The sequence below is a fragment of the Dufourea novaeangliae genome, unplaced genomic scaffold (assembly GCF_001272555.1).
Source record: "Dufourea novaeangliae isolate 0120121106 unplaced genomic scaffold, ASM127255v1 scaffold113, whole genome shotgun sequence".
Lineage (NCBI taxonomy): Eukaryota > Metazoa > Arthropoda > Insecta > Hymenoptera > Halictidae > Dufourea > Dufourea novaeangliae.
In genome coordinates this window covers 300,981-327,744 of record NW_015373986.1, presented here as the reverse complement: position 1 = coordinate 327,744, position 26,764 = coordinate 300,981, and the positions used below count along the sequence as shown (strand labels likewise).

The 26,764-nt window shown below is 42.5% G+C and overlaps 3 protein-coding genes across 3 annotated transcripts; 2 read left to right on the top strand and 1 right to left on the bottom strand.

Annotated features, from left to right (window-relative positions):
• Positions 1 to 2,105: 2,105 nt before the first annotated feature.
• On the bottom strand, positions 2,106 to 5,408 carry LOC107187361 (phospholipase A-2-activating protein). Its single transcript, XM_015575440.1, has 6 exons — positions 5,186 to 5,408; positions 4,056 to 4,925; positions 3,645 to 3,975; positions 3,338 to 3,575; positions 2,851 to 3,266; positions 2,106 to 2,777 (listed from the first exon to the last, which is right to left on the bottom strand). Exons 1-6 carry the CDS (start codon positions 5,365 to 5,367, stop codon positions 2,460 to 2,462), a joined length of 2,355 nt encoding a protein of 784 aa, XP_015430926.1. The 5' UTR covers positions 5,368 to 5,408; the 3' UTR covers positions 2,106 to 2,459.
• A 1,071-nt stretch (positions 5,409 to 6,479) lies between these two features.
• On the top strand, positions 6,480 to 9,139 carry LOC107187351 (dolichyl-diphosphooligosaccharide--protein glycosyltransferase 48 kDa subunit). Its single transcript, XM_015575425.1, has 3 exons — positions 6,480 to 6,652; positions 7,368 to 7,994; positions 8,306 to 9,139. The coding sequence occupies exons 1-3, from the start codon at positions 6,520 to 6,522 to the stop codon at positions 8,848 to 8,850; spliced, it is 1,305 nt and encodes a 434-aa protein (XP_015430911.1). The 5' UTR covers positions 6,480 to 6,519; the 3' UTR covers positions 8,851 to 9,139.
• Positions 9,140 to 10,190: 1,051 nt separating this feature from the next.
• LOC107187358 (vacuolar protein sorting-associated protein 13D) lies at positions 10,191 to 25,036 on the top strand. Its single transcript, XM_015575436.1, is given in 21 exon segments — positions 10,191 to 10,387; positions 10,619 to 10,809; positions 10,880 to 11,111; positions 11,186 to 11,382; positions 11,473 to 11,857; positions 11,924 to 18,705; positions 18,841 to 18,997; positions 19,065 to 19,293; positions 19,358 to 19,601; positions 19,846 to 20,217; positions 20,510 to 20,698; positions 20,767 to 21,090; positions 21,231 to 21,423; positions 21,627 to 21,809; positions 21,888 to 22,118; positions 22,478 to 22,504; positions 22,758 to 22,918; positions 23,008 to 24,177; positions 24,241 to 24,353; positions 24,441 to 24,870; positions 24,935 to 25,036. Coding segments are annotated over 21 exon segments (12,009 nt in total). The 5' UTR covers positions 10,191 to 10,290.
• The last annotated feature ends 1,728 nt before the right edge of the window (positions 25,037 to 26,764 follow it).

Genomic DNA, 26,764 nt, shown 5'->3' with positions numbered 1-26,764 from the left:
TTTGAAATTGTTGAACGTGCGTTGAGCCTTTTTACTATTTTTCTATACACATTTTTTCGAACGACTTTGTAGGTTATGATTCTGTATTACCGTCTTAACACGTTGTCTGCTCGAGGTTCTGCTATTGGGAGGAATAGTTAAAAATCCATATTTTTTATTCATGTTTAGAAAAGTTTCTTCGACATTTATTAATATTTCGCTTCCATTTAAATAAAAATTACTTGTTACCTAATGATTTTTTTCCAAAACAATATTTAAAGTAACTGTTATTTTTGCTCTTTAGTTTGCACGATTGTCAATGGTTGTGTCACATTAATTATCGGTAACCATCCATGTCAGTCAACGTGCTAAATGGGACGGTTGAGCGATCTTTCATGCAACAGACGATTGTTTCTCCAAAATGCACTTCTACTGTATACCGGCTGTTATTGGTTTCTATATGAGACAGGTGTAACAATTGTTCTCGTAATTATTTATACGGTGTACGTCATGTTGTAATTTAGAGAGAAACACACAAATAGGATAGGGACTACGATGATTCTATGACATTTTTTCTAAGTTGCCACGGATAGACAATTAAACACTGAAAGTATTTTCTAATCGAGGAGGAGTGCCCTCTCAATGGCATGTCCCATCGTAATCGTATATTCTGAGATTATGCTTCCAAGCTCGAAGTTTTTACGTGCAGACCGTAATAGCGCCTGAAGATATACGTTGAATTAGTTAGTCAACACTACGTTGTCCCCTTTCCTCCCCGTATATATTTCTAGGGGTACACTTTTATACGTACATGCACTGTACTCTTGAAAGACGAGATCTATATTTTTAATACTTACTCCCTGAACCCTTCAATTAAAGAGGCTGTGTTTGTTTCTCATCGCAGACGAGATGCTTAACTGTGAAATGATAATGAAAAATTAAGTAATTCTCCTAATGGGATAAGTCGTCAACCAGGCAATCACGAAGTAGCTGAAGTAAAAAAAGAAATTACTGCTTGACACACATACACACACAAAACACTAAGTTTAAGTTATATCAGAGGTACAAAAGAGATTGAAAAATGTCTCGTACTCAACAGTAGATTATAAAGTAAATATATATATACATACACACATACCACACACATGTAAAGTAATTTGAAATTTGAGCGTAATTTTTGACATAGTTTTTCAATACACAAAAGTGACTTATCTTGAGAAGGGGTATTCTCCATGCATTCTGACTTTCCAAACCATGCAAAGTTGTGTATGTATAGAATATCTCGATTAAAGAAATCTACTACGGAATACATCGTATATATATACATATGAATCAGTGCATTTCTATGGGGCATTCCAAAATCTCTTCTACTTCCAACAAATAAAATCAGGGTCGTCGTATGTAGCCTAAAGAGAGTTTAGAAAAAGGTTACGATTCACAGATTTGAATGGCACAACCTAAATAGTATCGGCAATTGATTTCACCGTGGAATCTGATATAAGAATTATGGTAGATTTTTTAGTCGGTATATAAGCGAAAAGAGAATTTGTCTTCGAAATTTTGTATAGAATTTTTTTTTATACGGCGGTCTTGATCCTGCGCGTCGACGTGAGAATGCAACTTAATTGTATGCTGTACAGCGATTCGAAAACACTAAATTCTGAATTGTACGTGAGAATCACACAGCAGCACTGTTTCTACTGTCTCTACAGATCTCAGATATATATTTAAAATTATTTTTGTAAAAAACGAGGAAAAGCTAATCGCATATTTCACATTCCCACAATGAGCCACAATGACCTGATATAATTGTAAACTAAACTTTCATGTACTATACGTGTAATTGTTCATTGAACATTATTGAAATTAACATGTGTGTACACAGTGAATGTTATTTTTCATGTAATTAGCCACGAGAGCTATGTGGTAAAATGAATAATTCTTGACTATCGCGCGAGGGCGAGCATTGATAATACAAGTAAGGAAAATATATATTTGACGTTAATGTAATAACAATATTCTACTATTACACTGTTGTCTGTTGTACGTTTATTGAGCGCCACGCTCGAAAGATTTAATCAAATATTATGTATATTACATAAATTATTATTTTATATTCATCGTTGTACATATATTTTAATTAATTTACATTAGAAATACAACTTATCTTACCTGAACCGAGTATAAGCGACTATTCTTTATATATGAAAAAAAAAAAAAGAAGCGTACTTTCAGGCGCGTTTACTATTGGTCTTTGTATGAATGAAGATTGTCTCGGTTATGGCAAAATGTACTTTTATTAGTAATGAGAAATTATAATATTTTAATCGTCGAACTGCAAAAAATATAAGAAACCTATTTAACGAGACAAGTATGTTTGTTAAATATAATGTTAGTTACTCAAGTCTTGTGTTCGTAGTTGCATTTTTGTTTTTTTTCTGTTCTTTTCTTTTTTATAAATTTCCTATAATAACTTACATTTAAATGATTAAATTAATAATTTGCTTCGAACAATTAGCCAGCTTGTTCGACGAGATGTTCGCCTCGGACATTGTAGTTTGCAATATATTTAACGCGACTTCGGATTGTTGTACCGCTTTTATCAAATCGTCACGGTCTTTGGACTCTGATGTACACAAAAGCGTACCAAGTCCCACCAGAGTCCTGAAAACCGCTTCAGGTTCGCCTAACCGTGGTAAAATCTTGAACATCGTGTTCAAGCATTGCGCCCTACCAAATACGTCATTGTACTTATTTAAGGCCACAGTTAAATTCAATACATACGTTGACATGGCCACCTGAAAATACGTGGTGAATTAATTCTTATAGAGTTCATCGGATCAAGCGTTCATCCATTCTGATTATTCGTACCTGATTGTTTTTACTTCCAAGGGATCCCAAGTTCGACAAAAGTTCTAATATTTCATCTTTCGAACTGAGACAAAGTTTCTCCCCTTTCTCGTGAGAGAACATATTTGCGAGCAAACGAAACGTGAGCATTTGATTGGACGCAGACGCTCCCGGTTTTATGTGCTTTTTTATAATCTGCAACAGCTCGTCCGTGCACAGAACGTCATTAACGTCTTTAGAAAGCACAACGAGTCTTGTTATATCCAGCACAGGGAACAACACATCGTCTGGCCAATTCAAAAGTGTTCTCAGAGTATTCAAAGCATCTGTTCTCAGTTCGGGAACGTGGTCCCCGGTGAGCTTCATTAAACCGTCCAGTTTATCGTCCGATATCTTAAAAACTTCAGCTTGCTTCGAGTTCAATTCGCGTAATTTATCTGCGAGAAAGAAAGCAATTAGAATCTCTTAATAGCCGTGATAAAATATTCAGAAAACAAATTACAAGTACCTAAGATAGCAGACAGATTAGCCTGCTCTATCTTCAAATACTTTGTATGAGGAATATAAGAAGGAGCTAAAGAGGTATCCGAGGAATCAAGTATTCCTGTTCTCGGAGGTTCCTGTTCCGTAGTATTTGTCGCCGATCGAGGAATGTATCTGGTTCCTCCCGTAAAAGGATCAGCGTACTGAGCACCGCTGCTCACGACTGGCGCGTTTTGGGAATTTTTCATTATAAAATTCGCTATCTGGAAACCAAGATCCGTTGTTAGAAAATCGTCAAATGAACAGTATCAAGCACCTTCTGAATCGTGTACCTGATCTAAGAACATTTGACTAAGATCATTATCATGTAGAAATTTCTGTGCAACGCGCCATGGATCTTGGCCGTTATTATACGGCAATTTCAACGGCGGGACACCGTCCTGTATGTCAACCGAGAATACATAATCGTATTCTATTCCGTTGTAAAGCTGTTTCCCAGACGTGGCCGCGCTACCACCAGTTGCGCCCATAACGTCGCCAATCCTGATCCACCTTTGCTCGCTTTGCGACCAACTGTACGCTCGAACTGTACCGTCATCGTTCACAATTTTCGTTTGACCGTCTTTCTGACCAGGTTGCTGCAACGCCTTCGCGTCTGGTAAACTGTTAACGCATAAGTTAAAATTGTTTATCGATCATTAATCAATTTTCTTATACTTTCCCCCTAGTAATTCTATACTCACTCTTTAATCTTGATCCCTCCCAACTCTTGCTGAGCGTTCAGCTTCATATTGGCTACTTCCTGTTCGAATTCCTGTAATGTTTCCGGATCCGCGTATCGTTCTGGATCACAGGAGAATATCCTGACAACACCGTCAGAACTTCCAGCAACTATGTCACCGTTCGGGAACAAATCGATACACCATACTGACTGAGTTGGCAACGTAATAGTCTGACTTATCTCACTGTTATGCCATACCCTGATTGTTCTATCTTCACCCGACGTGAATACGTTCGTACCATTGTCCCTCGATAAAATGCTGTATATGTAATTCTCGTGTCCGCAATACGTTCCTAAACAACTGCCGAGGGACGCGTTCCAGTGACGGACAGTGGCGTCATTGGCGCACGTTAAAAATTCATTCTCGTTTACCGCGGATATGTCACGAACACAATCAGTATGTCCAGTTAATTTGTGGCGTATGGAACCGTCGCTCGTCCACACTATAACCAACTTATCCGCGGATCCAGTTACAATGGACCGGTCTAATAAATCCGCTACGCACCACACAGCTGCGGTGTGACCTACCATACTCAACTGTGGTTTACTCAAATCATTGGTGTCCCACAATTTGGCGCTAAAGTCCCACGAACTCGAGAGGAATGTTCCTTCCCTTTTGCCTGCCTTTAACTTGCATACAGTGTCTTGATGAGCTTTTATAACGTGCAATGGTTCCACTTCATCCTGCATGTAGACACGTATGACTTTGTCATTGCTGCCTGTTACAATGAAGCCTGTGGGATTCCTTTCGGAGGGATTTATAACGCACACAGAACTAACAAAATTCGTGTGTCCCTTGAGCGTAGCAGCATGCACATAGTCTCTGCCATTTCTGGAAAATGTTAATGCGACGGTTATTTCATTGTTTCGATTAGAATCAGGTGGTGTGAAGACAAAAAGTTATTCTATCATGCCTCTCGCACTTTGAACGGACAGAATATTAATTGTAACTTCCGAAGCCTTGTTGTTTAATTTAACTCGATATACTTGGAGAATATTTAAATCGCACGGGATCGAGAAGTTTCAGCGGCTAAGAATCGTTCGTGTGCGCCAGTTAAATATTAAAAACAAATGTATCGACAGGTTAAATACCCGGATGGTTTCCATACACAGGCCGTTTTGTCCCGGGAAGTCGAGACAACGGTTCCATCCGCAAACCTAGCCACGGCCCTCACGTCAGACGTGTGTCCGAAAAGTGAGGTCCTCAACTTATAGCACGGCCTAGCCATGGTATTTTGACGTCCTAACGAAACACGCGTATTTCCCTGAATCATGTACCGTGCGAATCTCTTGGAATCTCTTTCCGACTGGGGTACATTACACAGGACAAATGCAATTGGTTTTGACAAGCCGTTCGAGCATGCGTCATGCTTGTCGCTGCGTTCATGGAACTACAATAGGAAATTTCTCTGGGCAGAAAAAATCATGACAGAAACTGATTGATATCTTCGACAGTGATGCTAGAATATGCTACGGTATTGTTAGATTTTAGAATGGGAAATAAGAAAGAATACATGTCGCACAAGTAGCGATGAAAATACTTGGTAACTCGTGAGTTACCAGGGAACGTGAGAGCTCTTTCTTATGTCGCATTATTCGATGGCATGTGACATTACATTTCTGCCAGCGATGCTGAATCATTTGTTGAAATCCACCGGATCGCTATTGTGTATTGACAAGTGATGGATATCGAGTTTTTAATTAACATTTCATTCTTTTTACATACATTATACCGAAAAATAATTGAAACGATCCGCTGCGCCATCTACGGCGAAACACTCAAGCTACTGGCCAATTAGTACCACATTCTTGATCATAGATGGCACCGTTATCCATTATAAGAATTTAGTTTGAAAAATGAAATATTAATTAACAAATTTGAACTAAATATATGCTGAATTAATATTGAATTATTCACTGAAATTTTCTTTACTTCTAGTAATCTTTGAGTTAATAATAAAATGATTATTTACATGATATTGTGGCTCCATCTGAGATCACAAAGGTGGTACTAATTGGTTAATAGCTTTGTCATTTTCCCGTAGGTGGTGCCACTAGTAGTTTGACCACATTTATGAATACAAGCGGCAAACATTTTTAACTGCAATTTCTACGGTTTTTTTTAATATAATTTCCAAAATGATTAGTATACCATTGAATATTATTATTTAAGAGGGGGATCTCGTTCCGATGAGTTTCCTATGTTGTCGGATTAGGTTAGAAAACTTAATTTGCCTATCGTTCACAGTAAAGTAAATTTCAATCGCGCGGTTCACCAATGGATCATACAAATGTCATTTCCGATAGAAGCGAAAGCTTCCGTTTGGTTACGTGTTGTATATATGGAGCCGCTAATCTAAATTGATCGAAGTCCGTGGAACTGACCGGTGTGTCTCGTGGCAAGTGGTTTTTGCGTACGGTGAACGATGAAATTCACGGATAAGTTCCTCTATTTCTTCGCGATAGTCGGCATCGCGAACGCCGGTGGACCCACCCTTGTTTTACTCGATAATTTAGCCATCAAAGAAACGCATTCCATATTCTTCAAGACGTTACAAGGTACGTAAACATTCGGCTATTTTCAGCGAAAATACCGTTCATTGACAGCAGCTTCAGACTTACTGTTTCTCCAGGTACTAGAAACGAATTATGTTTCTATATAATGTTTAAGCTAATTCACATTAAAAAATATTTATTTTATAGAAACCAGAGTAGAGGAAAATTTTTCAAGAAATTTATAGAATTGAAAATAATAGAAAGATATTAATCTTTGTCGGCGGTTTCATTTCAGTGCACTTCATCTTTTCTTATTCGAAAATCTATGATCTACTTACTTGTAAAGTTTTACGCTCGTGTGCACAAGCTTTGGCTGCTCAGAAAAATCAAGAGTATAAGCTATAGTATACTAGACCAAGCACAGCTGATGGATCTATTGTGTGTGCCCCAGTACTAGGTAAAAGAATAATAATTCCATTGGTTATTATCCTCACATCAGTTCCTCTTTATTTACAAAATCTAATTTCAGATGGAATTCGGGCAAGCAATAACCAAAAGTTTCTGAATGATCACTTTTAGTTGATCCAATTCAATCTTGGTTGATCCAATTCAATCTTCTATCGACCATCAGCTGTGTTAAATCAAAAATACAAATAGTACCCCATTGGTTACGCTAATATTGGAATCAGAAACTGTTTCTCTTAAACCTTGTGAACAGTTATAGGATACATAACAAATTTAAGTTTATACTTATGGCTATTACACGATTCTGTTTCAGATAGTGGATACACATTGACATTCAAATTAGCAGATGATGCTAATCTGCAGCTGGCCAAGTACAGAGAATATCTGTACGAACATTTGATCATATTCGCACCGACCGTGGAAGAATTCGGCGGCGCTTTGAGCGTGGAAGCAGTGACCGATTTCATCGATGGCGGTGGTAACGTTTTGGTCGCCGGTTCCTCTCAGACCGGGGACGCGTTGCACGAGCTGGCATCCGAATGTGGCTTCGAGATCGATGAGGACGGTTCTGCGGTCATAGATCATTTGAATTATGACATTTCCGACAATGGATACCACACCAAAATAGTCGCAGATTCATCGAACCTGATCGATGCGCCTGTAATCGTTGGAAACAAGAACGTGGAACCTTTGCTTTATCAGGGGACCGGTATAGTTGCGGAAGTAGACAATCCGTTAATCCTACGTCTGCTGACAGCGTCTAGTTCAGCGTACTCGTACAATCCTCAGAATCCTATAAAGGATTACCCTCATGCGGTCGGGAAGAACACGCTGCTGATCGCAGCTCTTCAAGCCAGAAACAATGCTCGAGTCGTATTCTCTGGCTCGTTGTACTTCTTCAGTGATGAAGCTTTTACCAGTCCTATTCAGAAGGCTCAAGGTGAGAACAACTTTGAAACAGGAACCTCTTTTCTTCAGTACAGTAAATCCTCAATGAGTGTTTGAAGGCTCCTCGGCATTGAACATTAAATATTTCATGAATTACTAGCCGTATGGGGCTGAAACAAATATTGTTGGCTTGAGAATTCCAAGCTCTATCGTGTGCTGGGGACCTCTTCATGTCAGTGAGGAGCCTTCGAACACTCATCGAGGACTTACTGTACATATATTCATGATTCCACACGTCCCCCTTTAGTTTGCTCTCGGAACGTACAATTGGCATAGTAATTATACATTTAATAAACTTTCTAGGCGGCCAGAATTACGAAAAGTCTGGAAACGAAGCTGTTGCAACAACAATTGCCCGGTGGGTGTTTAAAGAGAACGGCGTGATACGTGTTTCGTCGGTTCACCATCACCGAGTTGGAGAGACTGAACCACCGGCAGCTTACACAATCATGGATGACGTTGTCTATTCGATCGATGTTCAGAAACTTTCCGGGGATAAATGGATCCCATACGAAGCGAACGATCTGCAGTTGGAGTTCGTTCGAATCGATCCGTTTGTCCGTATGACGATGAAACCGGTAGGAAACGGCCGTTACGAGGCGAGATTCAAAATCCCGGATGTATACGGGGTGTACCAGTTCAAAGTAGACTACACTCGTATCGGTTTGACCCATCTGTACAGTACAACGCAAGTGTCTGTCCGTCCTTTGCAACACACCCAGTACGAACGCTTTATACCGAGTGCATTCCCATACTACGTGAGCGCGTTCTCGATGATGGGTGGCGTATTTTTATTCTCCCTTGTGTTCCTCCACTATAAGGAGGACACGAAACCAAAGTCTGAATAAATTCCTTGTAGTTTGTTAAGAGTTCATAAATGTACGGGTCATCGCAAAAGTCTTGACGAAGATCGTTTCAATGATGGAGGAAGTGTCGTTGAAAATAACGGTGATCGTGTAATTGATTAGGAAAGAGTATTCCGTATTGATTCGTTTTTGTTTTAAGATCGTATCAACACTATTGCGATGACAGAATAATTTACAGTCAGCTAAACACGAATGTAATACAGTAGTGTCTCGATGAGTGCGACAACTCCACTTGGGAGCATTCATGGCAAGGCGGGAAGGTTTTCAGCCTCATAAATTTGTTTTTTTGCCCAAGGCTGAGCCGCTGCTTAGCTTCTGTTTACTCTTATTTGATTGATTTCACAGGGGGTCTCCCCCCAATGGTAGGAATAACGCCGTTGCTTGTGTCGCATTCATCGAAGGATTACTGTAGCATTTTCCTAATGTATCTATACGTTCAGAAGAAGAAGGTGCTTGATCAGACATTAAACGAGCTGCGAGTGTTCACGATGCATAAGGCACCAGTGCTGTATAACATTTCTATTTATTTAATAAAATATTGAAATGTGGAGAGTTGTAATTTGATAGTAAAACGCATCAGCATTATGCACTTTGTTTACGATTTTGGGCGACTTTGAGCAATGGTTTTATAATTATTATAACAAATGGAGGAAAAAGAACTGAAATAATTATCTGTATGGTTAGTTGTTCAGGATATCCTAACTTAGATCAGTGAATGTTTAAGCCAATAATTATCGCGTGGGACGTTCAAAAAGAGCTTTCTTATTGGTAGTTAAAAGTGCATCTCACTTGCATGAGCAAACGAGCTTAAATTGGACAAAGTAATGCTCACGAATTCCCTTCTATTATCAAACGAACAGGAAGATTCTAAATAGACGTAGATTTTTACTCAATGATGTAATCGATCATTTCTCCAATAGGCTCCTAAATCATAGAGAATTCCTAACTGTTGATCGCCAGTGCGACATCACACGACAGTCTAATAATAATATTCGCGTATCTACATAGCCTGGCAATTAAATTAAAATCTTACGCTGTACGAAACTTGAACGTGAAATTACGTACAATAGTGAAAGAAATCTAAAGTTTGAATGTTTTATCGGCAATGTCGCGATCTTTCGAAACAGTTTCAACTGTCGTTGCACGATCGATGCATCATTGTTTGCTATGACTCCTGGTGTTAACGGAGAATTTCGAGGTTCTCGGCGTGAACGCGATAACGATTTAACATAAAAGATGCTGTTTCGATTTGAGGACAATCGTGCCTTGTCACCAGTACGATTCACGAATGCTGTTATTTCGGAGATTTCGAAAGTTTGAATGAAATTCAAACAGGATAACCTAGTCAGGTTATATTTATGCCTGCTTCTGTATATACGTTCGTTTTCGTAGCTGTTAAGGGGCGCCCTCGAATTTCTCAAAATGTTGGAAGGACTCGTGGCCTGGGTGTTGAATAATTATCTCGGGAAATATGTCGAGAATCTGAATACAGATCAATTGAGCATAGCTCTATTGTCAGGTGAGGTTATGCTTCCCCTCTGTATCATATTCCTTTATTTTTGTATCGGAACGTTTGATTGACAACAATTGCTTGTTCATTGTACGTTCACAATGGTTCTTCAACGTGACCGACTCGATGTGTATCGTGTCGATATTTCTGTTAAAGAGGCTGATTTTTCTCACTTATAAATCGAATAAATTATTAAATTTGAATTATGTGGAAATAATAATGGAAATTTGTATTTTGCAGGGGAAGTTGAGTTGGAGAATCTTCCTTTAAAGAAAGATGCGTTACGTCACATTGGATTACCGATTGAAATAAAAGCTGGATTCATTGGGAAAGTCAGGGTGCAAGTGCCTGTTCGTCAAATAAGAACAGCATCCTGGGTTATAGTAATAGAACAGTTGTATTTAGTGGCTGGACCAATAAGTCTGAGCGAGGTAAACGCACGTGACAATTCTCTTACGTTATTCGTTGTTCTGTGTATCGATCCTGAATCGTATTTTGCAGTTCGATAATGAAGTGGAGGAACAAGCAATTTTAGAATATAAATTGAGTCGTTTAGACTCTTTAGAAGCGAGGTGGAGGACGGACACAGATCGGGATCCTGGTTATTATGCCACTAGTTATAGTTCTTGGGTGAATTATGGCACCTCCTTAGTAACAAATATCATTGAAAATTTGCAATTCAATATCAAAGATGTCCACATAAGATACGAAGATGGAGTGACATTATCAGATGGTAAAGGAATAGATTTATTCGACTGAACAGCAAAACATATTAATTAGTAAGACGAATACGATTCTAATTCGTAGGTAGTGGTATTGCTCTTGGCATAACTATAGGATCGTTGAATGCACAAAGTTGCGATGCTAGTTGGATACCCGGATCCACTTCGTGGAACCTTACGGACGCGTCCTTCAAGCTCATGGAGCTCGATAGGCTGTCTGTCTACTGGAATCACCTGAAAACAGACGAGTTTTTTGGGTGTCTCAATCTCGGTGATTTAGCTGTATATATTTATTTTTATAAATTACCCGACTAACATCGTACAAAATATTGGCCAATGGTTCTCTGGGTGTAACCTTTTCTTCCCAATTAGATCGCCATGAGCGAGCCAAAGAACACAATCAAGAAGCACATTCTGTCGCCTGTGAACGCAAGAGCGTCTATCAAAAGGGACAGATCCGAACGACCATTGAGATCCGCGAATAAACCAAGAATCGTAGTAGATCTTCAGCTGGACGATGTCCCGTTATGCATTACAGACGTGAGTTGTCGAAACTGAGTATCAACTATCGTGTTATTACAACAAAGACGTTGTCGTCCAGCAGTCAATGTCTCTACTGCGCCCAGGGAATGGTGGAAGTACGCAGCAAGGTGTCATATTGGTAGGGAAACTCTGAAACCGAAACCAACATGGGAGGACATGCTCCGAAGGGGCAAGGAGAATATCTCGTACGTCGAGAGCTACACAAAGTTGCTAGGTAACTGTACAATTATATACGTCTCTTCGATAATTTTTTTCAGTGTTAACTGTGACCTTTCCACAGGAACGCCAACCAGTATTTTACCTTTGGACGTGAAGCAGTTAAAGGAGAAGGTAGAACAGGAACGAAGTTTTGACGAGCTTCGGGTGTTGAGAGAGATAGCGATGTACAGAGTCAAACCGCCGAAACCAGTTCAGAATTCAAACCAGAACGTACCACAACCGCGTGGGATGCTTGAACAATGGTTCCCACAGTGGTGGGGATGGTACTCGAAGGTGCCCAATACAAACACCCAAAGCACATCGTCCACCTTCGACGGGGAACTTCTGGACGTTCTGGCGGACACGGTGGACGACGACACGTTGCTCCGTCGCGACACAGTGTTCGGACAGTTCAATTTCACGTTGTCGAAGGGCACCGTGTCCTTCTGCACAACAAAGGCCGACAACGAGCTCACGAAGACCGTCGTAGAGCTGCAATTCGAACGGGTGAATCTGAGCTACGAGTCGAGGCCTAGGTCCGGGTCGCACAAGTTCACCATAAGTCTGGGAGCATTGTATTTGCACGATTACCTAACGGAGAATTCGAGTTTTCCGATTCTGGTGCAGCCCCAAGTACTGCCGACCATCACTGCCCGTGCCCGTAGCTCTTCGGAGAAGCTGACAAGTCAATTGCCGCAACATCTCTTCGAGCTGACCTACGAGAAACAGCCTCTACACGTGACTGCCGATCATTCCCTGCACGTGAACAGCAGATCGTTGGACGTGGTGTACAATCCAGCTGTGATATACTGGCTGATCGATTTCATGTGCGAGCCTCACAGATCGTCCTCCAATCAGAGGCTACAGGCGATGAAACGTCGAACCCGTAGACAGCTAATGAAGAACTGGGAGCAAATATTGGACGGTGATTTTGTCTACCGTTCATCGTGGGACCTGCAGCTCAACATATCCGCGCCTCAGATTTTACTGGTAGAAAATTTCACGGATCCGAACGCTACAGTTGTTGTTGTTGATTTTGGCAAGCTTCATTTATCCAATACCGTGCAAACCAACGAGGTGGTTATAAAGCCAGGCTCAGGCACAAATAGTGACGACGAAGACGAACGATTCGAGACACCTTGCTCGACACCTCCAGGCAGCCAAGAGAACGGTTCCGTTCAGGACTTTCAGTCTATATCGGAAACAGCGTTGCATCAAAAGTTATACGATCATTACACCATCAATCTGGTTGACCTGCAGATTCTAGTCGGTAAAGTGAAGGATAACTGGAAGCACGGCAGGACCAGAGGCATGTCCAGTTTACACGTGCTGGAGCGTTTCAATATATCGTTGCAGATCGAAAGACGCGTCTTCAACACTTCAGACCCTCATCTTCCGTCCGTGACGGTATCTGGGAATTTACCAAGACTAGTTGTCCACGTGAACGAACAAAAAGTAGAGGCGATCAGGTTGATGTACAATTTACTTTCAAGCTTCTCCAGATCCACAGGAATTTCCCAGACGGACGTGGTCGCCGTGGAGCCGGAAAGTCCGAAGAAAGAAGAGACCACGGACAAGTCCATGAGCCATGTGATGATGGTGCAGTTTATTATCGACCAGGTCACGTTTGAGCTGCAATCCAGAGGACGCAGCGTGGCGGAATTGCAAGTATCCGGCGTCAGAGCCGCCTTCAGTAAACGGACAACCGACGTCAGCGTTTCATTGTCCGTTCATGGTCTGCTTCTTGTCGACGCACTTCAAGAATTCGGCCCAGATTTTGAATTACTAGTAGCCAGTCATAAACACGTAGGGATGGACAGTATTTCTGGAAGCCTGAGGGACTCTGAACCGACGTCCCCTGTCTCCCCAGTATCCCCTGGATCCCCTGATCCAGCGATACCAAGAAGATTAACCTCCCCAGTAGCTCTGACCAACGCTTTGTCGACCTTGGCCAGCAGATCCAAGAATCCACAGTCACCCAGAAACAATTCGTTCATCGAATTGGACAGGATGGATTCGGAGGCGTTGATCGTTATCGAGTTAACGTTGGTGTATGACACCTTAGAGCCTCTGAGGTTCGCCAATATACAGTTCAATAACCTAGACATCATCGCCAATCAGGAGACCATAGTAGAGATTATGGGTTTCTTCAGGAGGATATTCCCGTCTCGAAAAATGCGGCCAGGAAGCATAGAGCGACAGGAATCTCTTTCTAGTCAAACGGTGGAGTCCAAGGACACGACCAGAACCGAGATAACGTTCGATTTTCATCGATTGAATGTTCTGCTTCTTAGGGCGGTGATGCATGATAATCACCTGGTGGGCCAGAAAATCGCCACTGCGACCATGTGCGATGCCCGTATACAGGCGACTTTGGCGGTGAAAACCTCGATCTCTGGATCCTTAGGAGGTCTGCAGGTGTTCGATCAGACGTTGACTGGCAAAACGCATCAAAGGATTGTCAGTGTTGGGAGGGATCCAATCGCGGATCCACCGAAACAACCACTGGAGCATTTCGCCCATTTATCGAATCAGTCTGAGGCGTTGAGATTCTCTGCGTATCGATGCACCAAGCAGAACGCACAACAGCAAGATGGAACAGAGACCCAGATCGATTTGACAATACGTATAGGAAGCGTGTGGTATACCCATGCCCCACATTTGCTGTCCGAGCTCCGCTCCTGCGCTGATGAATTCAAACAGTATTTAAAGAACCTTGCCCGCCAGATCAGCGCAGCGGCCACAGACATGGCCATCGGTCTGGTGAACGCTGAGGACTGGTCGATACCGCAACGTAGACGTCTGCCAAGTCTCTCAATGGACCTGGAGACATCAGGGAGTCTGTCTCTGAATCTGGACATCCTTCTGGACAGTCCTGTGTTAGTGATACCCAGATCGTCCCACAGTCGCCAGGTGTTTGTCGCTCACCTGGGCACCATGTCCCTGCAGCACGAACCAAACTTGGGTTCTATGGCGAAGCACAAGCTAACTTTGGAAGTTAGGGACATGAATCTATATTCTCTGGAGATATCGTCGAATGTCAGTCAGGTACAAAACAATCTGCCTTTAAGGGCCGAACAAATGTACTCTTGCAAAGAGTCTGGTAAGCCAATGCTGCACAATACGGTGATAAAGATTGTGGTTGAGATAGAGAACACGTTGGCGCAGAGTCCTGGCTTCTTTCTGGACAATGAGTTCTCCAATAATCCGGTTGTTCAAGTCCAGGGGGTCGTAATGACCCCGCTGAAAGTGTCCCTATCACGGGGACAGTATGAACAATTATTGGACACGATGAACCGTATGTTCTCGATGCCGGTAACCGTGCCAGTTGTCCAGAAATCGCAAGCCATAAACAAGGTACCCAATTATTCGGATAAGCTGGACGTTTTTATTAAGGTGTTATTCGAGCTGCCAACACTCAGTGTGGAATTGAAGCAAGGCTTTCTGGAGCAGCCTTTGGTTGAACTGTCCATGAGGGATTTCGTGGTGAAGTATGAGAAGCTCCATAAAAATGGGTCCATTGTTCAAGTTGCTCTACGCTCTTTGCTCATGGAGGATCTTCTGTGTCCAGTTGGCTCGCGTCATCGTTGCATGATGCAGTCCTCGGCACCAACACGTGCCAAGCTTCCTGCTGGTGTCTCAAAGTCTTGTCCGGATTTCGCGTTCGTCCAGCAGTTCAGAAGCGAATTTGGAAGAGCCAGTCTGCCCGACAGATTGGAGACTGACACTTTGTATGGTACAATTCCTGCTCACTGGCGTAGGAAACCAGTGTCCCTGGCAGACACTCCGAATACACCACCTCCATCACCTGGAGCTTCCACCAGCGAAGAGAATTTGATACTGATGAGTATCACCATCGCAGATCCGCATCCTGATCAGTTAAGGGAGGAGCAATTTCAACAGAAGACTGTGACTGTGGACTTCAATTGTCTGGACCTTATAATAAGCGTGGAGTCTTGGATGGTGGTCTTCGACTTCTTCGGATTCGCTGGACCATCCAGAACCAACCCCAAACTAACCATGCACCACACCTCCATCGATGTGGACCAGTTGGACAAGTCTGACAGCCTGCCACTTCGATCAGAAATTGAGATTGAGGTTAGGTCGTTGACGTTAGTGTTGATACAGTCTGAAAAGGAAATTGCTAAAGCCAATGTATCCGATGCCACTATGCATATTTTAAAGGTGAATGGGAAGACTAAGGTGTCAGGTTCGTTGGGATCCATGTCCTTGCTGGATCTTACGCCACATGGTAGGTTTTACAGAGAGAGGTTTCTGTCCTCCGGTAGGAAAGCTCTGAACTTTCAGTATTCCAGTTATGTGGACTCTGAGAAACGACCATACGATGCTCAATTGAAACTAGAAATGTCTGCAGTTCATTATGTGCACACTCAGCGATTCGTGGCGGAGCTTCAGGCGTTCTTTGTTCATTTTTCTCAGCTTTGGACCATCATGGCGAATTTAAGAGCTGGCATCGGGGCTATTATAGACACCAATAAACGAAGCATGCGGTTGTCGTTGGAACTTCATGCAGGAGCACCTGTGATACTATTGCCAGTTAGTTCCAGGTCCGACGAACTGATACTATTGAATCTGGGAGAGCTCACTGCTCACAATGAGTTTACCACTTCGGATGTTATAAACAAGTGCATGTTGGACGTGATGTATCTCGAGCTGGTTCACATGGATGTCTACGCTGCCAGAAGAATACACTGCGACGAACAGAACGAGGACGTGGACACATTAGTTGTCGGTGGGTTTCTTGTCAAGAAACTTGGATCATCGTTGCTGACTGAGATGTGCCACCTGAAGCTACGCATTGAAAGGAATCTGGATACCTACATCAGCAGAGATATACCAGACCTAAGTATACATGGTACCTTGTCAACGATGGACTGTGCTTTGGACCCTGCCCAGTACATGCTGATTCGAGGTCTACTGTCCTATAACATTGGGGAGAATCTGGACGACCTGCGACAATTCATGCAAGACTTGGACCAGACAGTCGAGTACACCACGAACAACGTGGACAATCGAGAGAAGATCTGGAAGAAGACGTGCATAACCCTTGAATTGTTGAACGTCACTGTGAAGTTACACCCCAATCACAATATTGCAGCGTTAGCCTGTATCAATTTCATAAAGTCCAGACTGACGTTGGACTCTTTGAGTGATGGATCGCAGGATATAGATCTGGTCTCCCAGGAGATACTGATCACAGACACACGGTTCCAGGATGAACCTGCCAGTAGACAATCGAACGTCTTCACAAGTATTCTACAACCTTTAAGAAATTCCAAGAATGAGAGTCGAGTGCAGGCTGAAGTGCATCACAGAAGACGCAAGGCCACCGCTGCAACGACCATTCTGGTGCACAGTATGCGACTGACCGCCATATTGGACTGGTGGGAAGCTGTCAGGGACTTTCTGGTGTTGAATTCCCCAGAACCTGAGCCTATTCTTGGGATAGCCCAGGTGACCGCAGAGTCTAGCCAAGAGAACGAGAGCAGTGCTTCAAGCACAATACCGCTTGAATTGAAGATCAATATTACCGATTCTGAATTGGTGATTGTGGAGGACACATCAGTCTCTGACACCAATGCTGTAATCCTAAAGAGTACTGCTGTCCTGTCTTACAGATCTGTGCCTCTGGATGGAGAGAAGCCACTTTCCTGCAATTTGTCCCATTGCGAACTGTTCTCCTGTATTCTTGGACTGGAGGAAGAAACCGCCCTGTCTATCATTGATCCTGTTGGAGCCAGCCTGGACCTAACACAGGAGAAGTGTCTGGAAATACAGCTTCAGCCATTATGCGTGAGATTGAGCTATCATGATATAACAATGTTCTCCAGGATGCTTAGCTCCCTCCCGAAACAGACACTGGTGGCAAAACAACGCTCCAATGAAGTCCTGACCACCACGGAGAGGCAGGTGCAGAAGCTGACAGCTCTAGGGTTTACAGAGCCTGATTGTAGAGCAGCGTTGAACCTTTGTAATGGTCAGTTGGATGATGCAGCTCTGTGGTTGACACAGAATGCAGTGCCCAATTCAGATCTGAACATCAAGAATGAATTCATTTTCCACACCGTGGAGGTACAAACGTCTTGTGCGAGGATATGCATCATAGATGATTGTAGAGACGCTGATGTGCCGCTGTTGGAGATCACGTTGCTGGATTTCAGCTTGAGACAGAATTGCACGGGACCAGGTCTGATGTCCTCCACGTTCAGTATAGATTATTATAACCGAGTTCTGAGTGGTTGGGAGCCATTTGTCGAACCGTGGCGTGCCACCGTTCAATGGGAACAGACATTGACCAACTCACTGAATCTGAAGAGGCTTCTAATGTCCATAGACTCACAGGACTCTGTCAACGTGAACATAACTTCAACGTTCATAGAGCTGATTGAGCTGGTCAAGAACAACTGGATGCAGGACTTCTACTTGACTTCATTGAAGGATATTAATGTGAATAAACCAGTTGGGAATGGACAAGCGTATCGTCGTCGACAGCCGTTCATACCGTTCGCATTGAAGAACGAGACTGGCTGTAAACTGTGGTTCAAGACCATCATTGCGACCGCGGACGACACCAAGGACGTGGGTCAGAATTTCAAAGCGAAGAACGTGTTTCAGAAGGACGACACGTGGATCGAAGTCATTCCAGGCGATACTGTCCCGTTCACTTTCGAAGGAAGAGGGAAATTAAGGCACAACACTACCCATACTGTCCGGAGACATCAGATCACAGTACTTGTCGATGGATGGAAGCCTGTGGACCCTGTCACTGTTGATCGTGTCGGGATATACTTCAGACATGCTTATGAAAACAGTAATAATACACAGGTAATTGGTGCATCATCCGTGAAATGTACTATATTTTATTCAATACTGTACCAGTTAGTACTTGACTACGTTACCAGTTTATCGAAAGGAAATAGTGGATTAGTTATTAGTGCACCTATTGTTGTACTATTCATTAAATGCTTGACATTTCAGTTTCAGATGTTAGTGCCCAAAGCTAGAATAGTATTCGCCGTTGAACTAGAAGGATCAGCCCGGAAACTAGTGACTGTCCGATCAGCTCTACAGATATCCAACAAATTAAGACACACGGTGGAGATCAAAATGGAGAAATCTCTAAATCAGTTCGATTGTAGGTGTCTCTTTTCTTATGCATGAAGTTACACCCAATTGCTTTCTAAATAACGGTATTCTTTTAGATCTACCCCTTACTTTGTCAGTTAGCGACAGAATTCTGCAAGTACCTGCACAATCCACGTTATCGGTACCATTGACCCATACCGGCCTAAAAATGTGTCTGAAACCGATAAATATGAATTATCTGTTCCAATATTGCGTGGAAACAATCGACTGGACAACAGTAAAGAAACCGTTAGAAGTTATAGAGAATCGCATCACGTGTCGAGCCAATCATAATAATATATTTAGGTGGGTTTCCATAGTGTTAAAGCGTTATACTTCAATGCGTTTACAAATTGATTATCATTCGTAGGATGTGCGTAGCAGTGATGCGTGATAATTATCCGCCAGATGGGGGATATATGCTGCCATCCCACACGATAAGTGTGATGGCTCCTATCATTTTGACCAATTTATTACCGCACGAGTTGTTGTTCGAGATTGGCGCGGAAAACGGTCGAATTCTACCTGGTGGCAACGCAGACATACACACGGTGAACATGGAAGAGCAGCTCGAAGTTACAGTGCAGATGGATGGTTACCCTGGATCAGGAACGGTGAGCGAATCATCGAGCGTTTAGACTTTATCAATATACCGTGATCCCTCGATGAATGCGACACGAGCAACGGCGCTGTTCCCACCATTGTGGGAGTCCCCCTGTGGAAGAAAACAGATCGGGGAGAAAACAGATTTATAAGGAGCTGAAAAACTTTCCTCCTTGTCACGAAGTGGACCCGAGTATGTCGCACTCATCGAGACATTACCGTGATAATTAGACACGAGCATACTTTGTTTTACAGATGATATTGCCACCGAATAATGGTAATTCGTTCACTGCTCGCCTCAGGCTAACGGACTCCAGCGGAAGAATATTATTCCTACACGCAGCTGTCAATATAGAAAAAGGTTCTGCCATACAGATTAACATTACAGCGCCTTATTGGATTATAAACAAAACAGGCTTGCCGCTGGTGTTCCGTCAAGAGGGCGTTGGTATCGAAGCAGCTGGACAGTTCGAAGAACACGAGAGAGCTAGAATGGTGGCTCCACTGTTGTTCTCTTTCAGTGACGAGGAAGCAAGCAGAACGTTGTCGGTGCGAGTCGGTACCTCGGTGCATCCGCAGGGGATACCACAGTGGTCCCAACACTTCCATCTGCAACCTGGCATACAAGTACGTGAACAGGTCCAGATTAAGACCTTTTGTAGCTCAGAGCTATCAAATTTTTGGGGGTCCCCTTGATTGAAAAGCGAGAGGCGGATTTTTTGTAATACAGCACAAGATACACAACTCTTAAAAAATCGAAATTTATTTTAAATAAAATTAAATAACATTTAATCATAACAAAATAGAAGGTTCATAACGACAGACCCCCTAGACTCCCCTTGATCCGGTGCTGTATGTGAATCGTTATCAATTGTGTATATTCGTAAGACGATACGTCAACTTCCGTTACACCTTTCAGGTGCACAGACTTCGAATATCATTGCGGGATGGTCGACCGGATATAGTGTATTTGATCAGCGTGGCCACTCGAACAGCAAGAGGAAAGTACAGAGCCACTACGGTGGTTACGTTGTCCCCTAGATATCAGTTGCACAATAAGTCAACGTACACTCTGGAACTGGCACAGAAATGCTTCACCACGACAGTCGTAAGTGAAAGTTTCAACTTCAAGCTGGTTGTTTGTTGTCCTGGAAGCTGCACACCCTTCGATTCCAGAGCCATCCGGATGCTCAGGCAACATACATCAGGACTATGCCCGACTGCCACATGCCTTTTCATTGGCCACGTCTCGACAAAGATTTGCTGCTGTGCGTCCGCATTATAGACGTGAAAGATTGCATGTGGTCGGGCGGTATCCGTCTGGACGACAATTATTCCTTGACAATTAATATCAGAGACGCTACCGGAAGGATGCATTTCCTTCGAGTGGACGTGGTGCTGCAGGAGAGCACGTATTTCATAGTGTTCACCGATGCTGACACTATGCCACCGCCTATAAGAGTGGATAACTTCTCAGAGGTTCCTTTGGTAGTCAATCAGGTAATTACGGATACAAGCTTGATTGCGAACACAGTTCAGGGGACGTTGACAGAAATATTTTACATTCCAATCATGGGATCTTATTTGCTAAGCCGTTCCACTGAATTAACAAGAAATTATTTTCAAGAGTACTCTTATAGGTTACGGTGCACGACAATTTACAATGGACCGTACGACCCCATTCGTCTGTGCCTTACGCCTTGGATGAGCCGATAGAGTCTGCTGCCTTGGTTTTAACCGCGCCTGGAGGTGTCACAGCCACCTACGATTTGAATATACTCGGAGAGGGTAGAGGATTGACCTACGAGAACTTTATCTACATCGCTTTCACTGGTAAACCTTATTATTGGTATCATCAGTTAATATTCATGTTACTAAAGTGAAATACCTAATTACTGCCACCTAGTTAGGTGGTAGTAATTGGGATGTCAGTAATTCGATTGAAAAATTATGTAACAATGTCGGTGTCATTTCTTAAAGTGTCAGTAATTGGGTCTTTTACCCTATTTGTATATTTACATTTTATTCGGCGCCAGGAACCTTTAAGAACTACTGCGATCTGGGGACAGGAGAATGTGGTTTAGATCCATTGGACGTCGAAACTCAGAGACTGGTTCTAGAAGCTGGTCCTGGAGGTTGGGTAGTTTTGAGGAGGAAACAATATGGCGCCAGATCACAGTTGTGGAGGATGACTGGCGATGGTCAGTTGCAGCATGAAGGTATGCAATGAGGAAATCTGATCCTTCCATTCCTTCAGGTTTCAACACATTACTCTAACATGATGTTCGGTTAATCAGGCTCCAGTCCACCCAGAGATAAGCACTCGAAAACTCCTGAGACTGTGCTGGTTCTGGATATAGCAGGCACAGCGCCTCAGCCGTTCACTTATTGTGCACTGGCGTTGAGGAAACCTGATCCTAGAAGGAGATCAACTCAAACCTGGCGATTCACCGATGACGGGAGGTTGTGCTGTGTGCACAAAAACATGTGTGTCCAGTCGAAAGACGGTTTCATGGGATTACACGAAGGTTCGACACGCGAAAACCATAATATTGTTCCGTTTCTTAGCGAAGCTTGTCTTTACCCCTTGTTTAATTTTCACACGTACATTTTTCTTTTATTTACATTCATTGCCATTCGAGATTCTACATCCTTGACGAAGCTTCCGTTTGTTTGATTTGCCCACTGATTATCATTACTGCCACGCTAATTGTTTCCATTGAAAATGCGAATGTCGAGTGAAGTCACTGGTAAAAGATAAGATACAAGATCGATCGATCTAGTTACGTGTTCCTGTTCTATGATTTCGTACCCCGTTTTACTTCAGAAAGTATACTGTTACTTGTACATCGAACCGTGAGGTTTACATTGATAATAAATGTTGCAGGCGGCTGTGTCGCCCGTTGGCAAATGTGTACGTATAGTTTCGGAGTACACTAGAGAATCGTCTCGTAAATTTACGTATAAGTATCATGAGCTAAAATTTTCGCTTGTTTTTTTTTTATGTCATCAGCGCCATGCGCATCAACTGTCTCTCTCAGCTATGCATGAAACGAAATGCTCTTTGTAAAATATATGTATACGTAACTTCGAGTCATTTATGCAGCCACTTAATCCTCCGAACGGATACACTTATCACGCATAGACTTGGTACTTATATTTTTTAGGGAGCGAGGCAGTGTTGGGCCCTCAAACGCACAGCAGTCCTCCACCTGTCGAGCAGCGTGTCGGAAGACAAAAATTGCGTCCAGGCTCTGGTTTCTTGTCCATTCGAGTAACGACTGACGGACCGACACGTGTGTTACAAGTACTGGACATCAAAGAAAGGGTATATATACTTGGCTTATAACCTTCAAAAGAGACATGCATCGAAACCACTATATACCTAAGTATTGATAAGTTCTTTTTCTTTTGTAGAAAAAGACATTCGCCTTGCTGGAAGAACGTGACTGGTCTCACATCGCGGTCAGTCACCGTCCAACTCAGATAAACACGAATGCGGAGAGTTTGAATTCCAGAGAGTTAGAGCTGAAGGTTAACCTAACAGCTGGAATAGGATTGTCGATCGTTTCTCGAAAACCTGTCGAGGAGTTGTTGTTCGCCAGGTTGGCTGCCATCTCGTTGGAGCTTGTACAGACCCCTGCGAATACCACTGTGGACTTGAGCATAGAGGACATACAAATTGACAATCAATTATTCGAAGCACAATGCACCTCCGTCTTATACGCGACACGACCGACACGTGCAGAAAGTGAACACAGACCAGCGATTCACGTGGTGGCTGAGAAGCTGAAGTCGAAGAATCAGAACGCTGAGATCTATAAACACGTGATCGTGAGCATAAAACCGCTCTGTATTCATTTAGAGGAGAGGCTGATCTTGAAACTGGCCGCCTTCGTTGGCGCTGGAAGATCCGAGTTAGAGGTGCCGATCGATGAGAACGACTTCAAAGCTCAACGATTCATCTCCGAGGTGTCTGCGGCGCACGCGAAACGATACTATTTCGGGGCATTGAAAATTGTCCCGAGTCAAATGAAACTGAGCGTGCTTACCACCACAAAGCTACCGCGGCATCTCCAAGCGATAAAGAGGCAGTTGGGCTTGACTCTGATCAAATTTGAGGACGCCACCATTGAATTGGAGCCGTTCATCAAGAAACATCCGTTTGAAAGTACTCAGTTTTTGGTTCATTCTATTATAAAACATTACAAAGACGACTTGAAGTGGCAGGCCGCGGTGATATTGGGATCCGTGGACTTCCTGGGCAATCCCCTTGGATTCGTCAACGACGTCACCGAAGGTGTTTCTGGTTTGATTTACGAAGGGAGCGTGAAGACGCTGGTAAAGAATGTGACCCATGGAATTTCGAACTCGGCGGCCAAGGTAACCGAGTCCTTGTCCGATGGACTAGGACGAGTCATAATGGACGAAAGGCACGAGGAAGCTAGACAGAGGATTCGAGCGAACACCGCGGGCAGCAGTGATCATTTGGTGGCCGGATTAAAGGGTTTCGGGTTTGGTTTATTGGGTGGCGTTACTAGCATATTCAAGCAGACGTACGACGGAGCTGCAAACGAAGGATTTCCAGTGCGTAAAGATATCTTTATTTTATATTTCATTCGCGGCGTAACGAATAATTAACAATTACAGGGCTTCTTCGCTGGTTTTGGCAAAGGAGTCGTTGGGACGATCACGAAACCGGTTGTGGGAGTTCTGGATCTTGCCACGGAGACCGCCACTGCTGTACGAGAAACGAGTAGAAGGTAGCAGAAGGATTTCAAGGCTCACACTTTCCAAAGTATTATTATTTATAGTATGATATACAGTAAATTATTCCTGGCGTGTTCCAGTGCCCATCGTACAATCCCTAAAAGGGACAGGCCTCCTCGTGTTGCAAGTGGGCCAGGTGGTTTGCTACCCCCTTACAATCGTCAACAGGCAGAGGGCCAAGAATTCCTTTACATGATAAGCGATCATGACCACTCAGAATTATGTGTATCCTACGAGTGTCTGCGTAGCGGAACGGAGAACTTGAGGGTGCTGGTATCCAACGAGAGAGTCCGTGTTATTTCCGGTGGTACCAAAGGGGTAGTGACCGAAGTCAGTTTGACGGATTTGTTGTATTGCCAGCCAACGCAGAAAGTGGAGAGTAACGGCACAACGTTGCACTATATAGAGTTAATATCCAGGTCAGATTCAGCGGTGGTTGTTACCATGGACGGGCCTGAACTCTTGAGGAGGCCTAAGGTTCGCTGTGATAACGAGGACGTGGCCAAACGAGTGGGTATCGATGTACTGTTGTTTATTTAAATAATAGTGATGTTTAATGTAAAATGTTTTACAGGTATCGCAACAGATTAACTACGCCAAGGGAATGCACGAGGAACGCAGTTTGACCCTAACCTCGTCGGACAACATGCTTGACGACGTTCAGTACTACAAATAGTCGCAGATGACCGACGTTTTATACTATGCGTTTAATGTATAGTCGGTGGAAATGATATAGTGTGGTCCTAAAGTTGACGTCTGACACACGGTTCCCCATTGATGTTACAGGATATCATTCAAGTTCAGTTCCTCGAGAAGATAATATTGATACCTAACCACTTTTCGCACTTTTTACGTTCGAGCAGCTATTGACGTGGTATAGAAATCGACTAACTACAATTTCAGTCAATACTTAACGGCCACTCTACATCTGTTTCACCAAGTATACCGTGGAATATTTCGTATGCTAGTCAGTCCTTCGGTTTCTATATTATTTCCTTCTATTTTCTTTCTTTAACAGTGCACATAACGATGCCTTACTACGCTTAAATTAGGTTGATTATAAGACTGATGCGAGGCACCATCTATGCTGCTGGGCGTCTCTGAAGCTTTCTCGAGAGCGTAATAGGAGAAACAATGTATATCGGTTTGACAATACACTTGGATGAAGACGTGAGAAAACGATTGTCGCACAGGTAGCACACACACACACATACACGTATACTTTTGATACCAATAACGAGACAGAAGGAAAGAGGGTGTCTTTTAAAGAGTGTACTTTTTTAAAAGTTAGAGTGAATGTATGTACACTCTAGTGTGTATATAATTATATATATACATAAGTACAACTTGTAAAATATAGGTGGATAAGATACACGTAAGTTCGTTACACGGGATCTACTTAAACCGATGCTTAAAAAGAGAAATAACGAGAAACCAAAGTTTTCACATAGGTTAGAAAGGATATTTATTTTCTATTAACGTGTTTGATAGTTTGCAAACTACTTCGGTTCGAACAAACGGTATTTTTTAATGGTGTTAATTGTAATAGGGGAATGCGTCACGCCGCTAACGAACGTATTAACTGTACATTCTTCTTCTAACGTAATCCTACTTGTAAAATTGTACAGACATCTTAAATTCAGATACGTAAAATCTGTTCAAATACTTTTTATAAGGCTGATGCTTTGTACAGCTTAATTGCCAGGGTACATTGTGTAATTTATATTGTATTGGGTCGAGTTATAAACAACATTCGCCATATGCATTAAACCAATATTCGGGTCACAATGTTGAGAATGTATAAAAGATTATTGTTATAAAATATCGTGGATCTGTACACATTTGAAAAAAGTATCACGCAAGTTACTTATGACTGGATCTAAAAAAGGTATGAATTTATAGTATCCGGTGAATGATAATGCACATAAATTAGTGGACTGCGGATTTTATGCATTTACGATATATAATCGTAATGTAATCGATAGCATTCATTTCTAAACAGAAACACTTATAATCTTGTATATGTAATTAGTAATTAGTAACAGAGTAATGATTCAAACAATAAGTGCACAAGAATAATTCATACTCTTACTAGCAACAACTTGAACGAATGTATTTCATCATAATATTGTTCTAATAGTGAAAATTCTAATAGTCAACGTGTTAATTAAGCGAAACAAATTTCCATTTGATTCCAGCCTCTGCAAAGTAGTCCACGAAGATATCATGTAACATCCGCAGTCTAATCATAAAATATCAACGTGTCGGTTACGTGTATAAATAATCAATTGTATACAACGATTGTCTAGATTTGTTACATCCCGAAAGATTTTCACATCGTCAAATATAATTTAATAAAGAAATTCTTCTATTTTGTTCGATAAATCGTCGGTCCCGTTTGTTA

Coding starts and splice junctions, on each gene's coding strand:
- LOC107187361 (XM_015575440.1), bottom strand. CDS start 5,367: ATGATTCAGGGAAATACGCGTGTTTCGTTAGGACGTCAAAATACCATG. Junction 3,976..4,055: donor GGAGGGATCAAGATTAAAGA/GTGAGTATAGAA, acceptor ATGCGTTAACAG/TTTACCAGACGCGAAGGCGT. Junction 3,267..3,337: donor TAATCTGTCTGCTATCTTAG/GTACTTGTAATT, acceptor TCTTTCTCGCAG/ATAAATTACGCGAATTGAAC.
- LOC107187351 (XM_015575425.1), top strand. CDS start 6,520: ATGAAATTCACGGATAAGTTCCTCTATTTCTTCGCGATAGTCGGCATC. Junction 6,653..7,367: donor ATTCTTCAAGACGTTACAAG/GTACGTAAACAT, acceptor ATTCTGTTTCAG/ATAGTGGATACACATTGACA. Junction 7,995..8,305: donor TCCTATTCAGAAGGCTCAAG/GTGAGAACAACT, acceptor TAAACTTTCTAG/GCGGCCAGAATTACGAAAAG.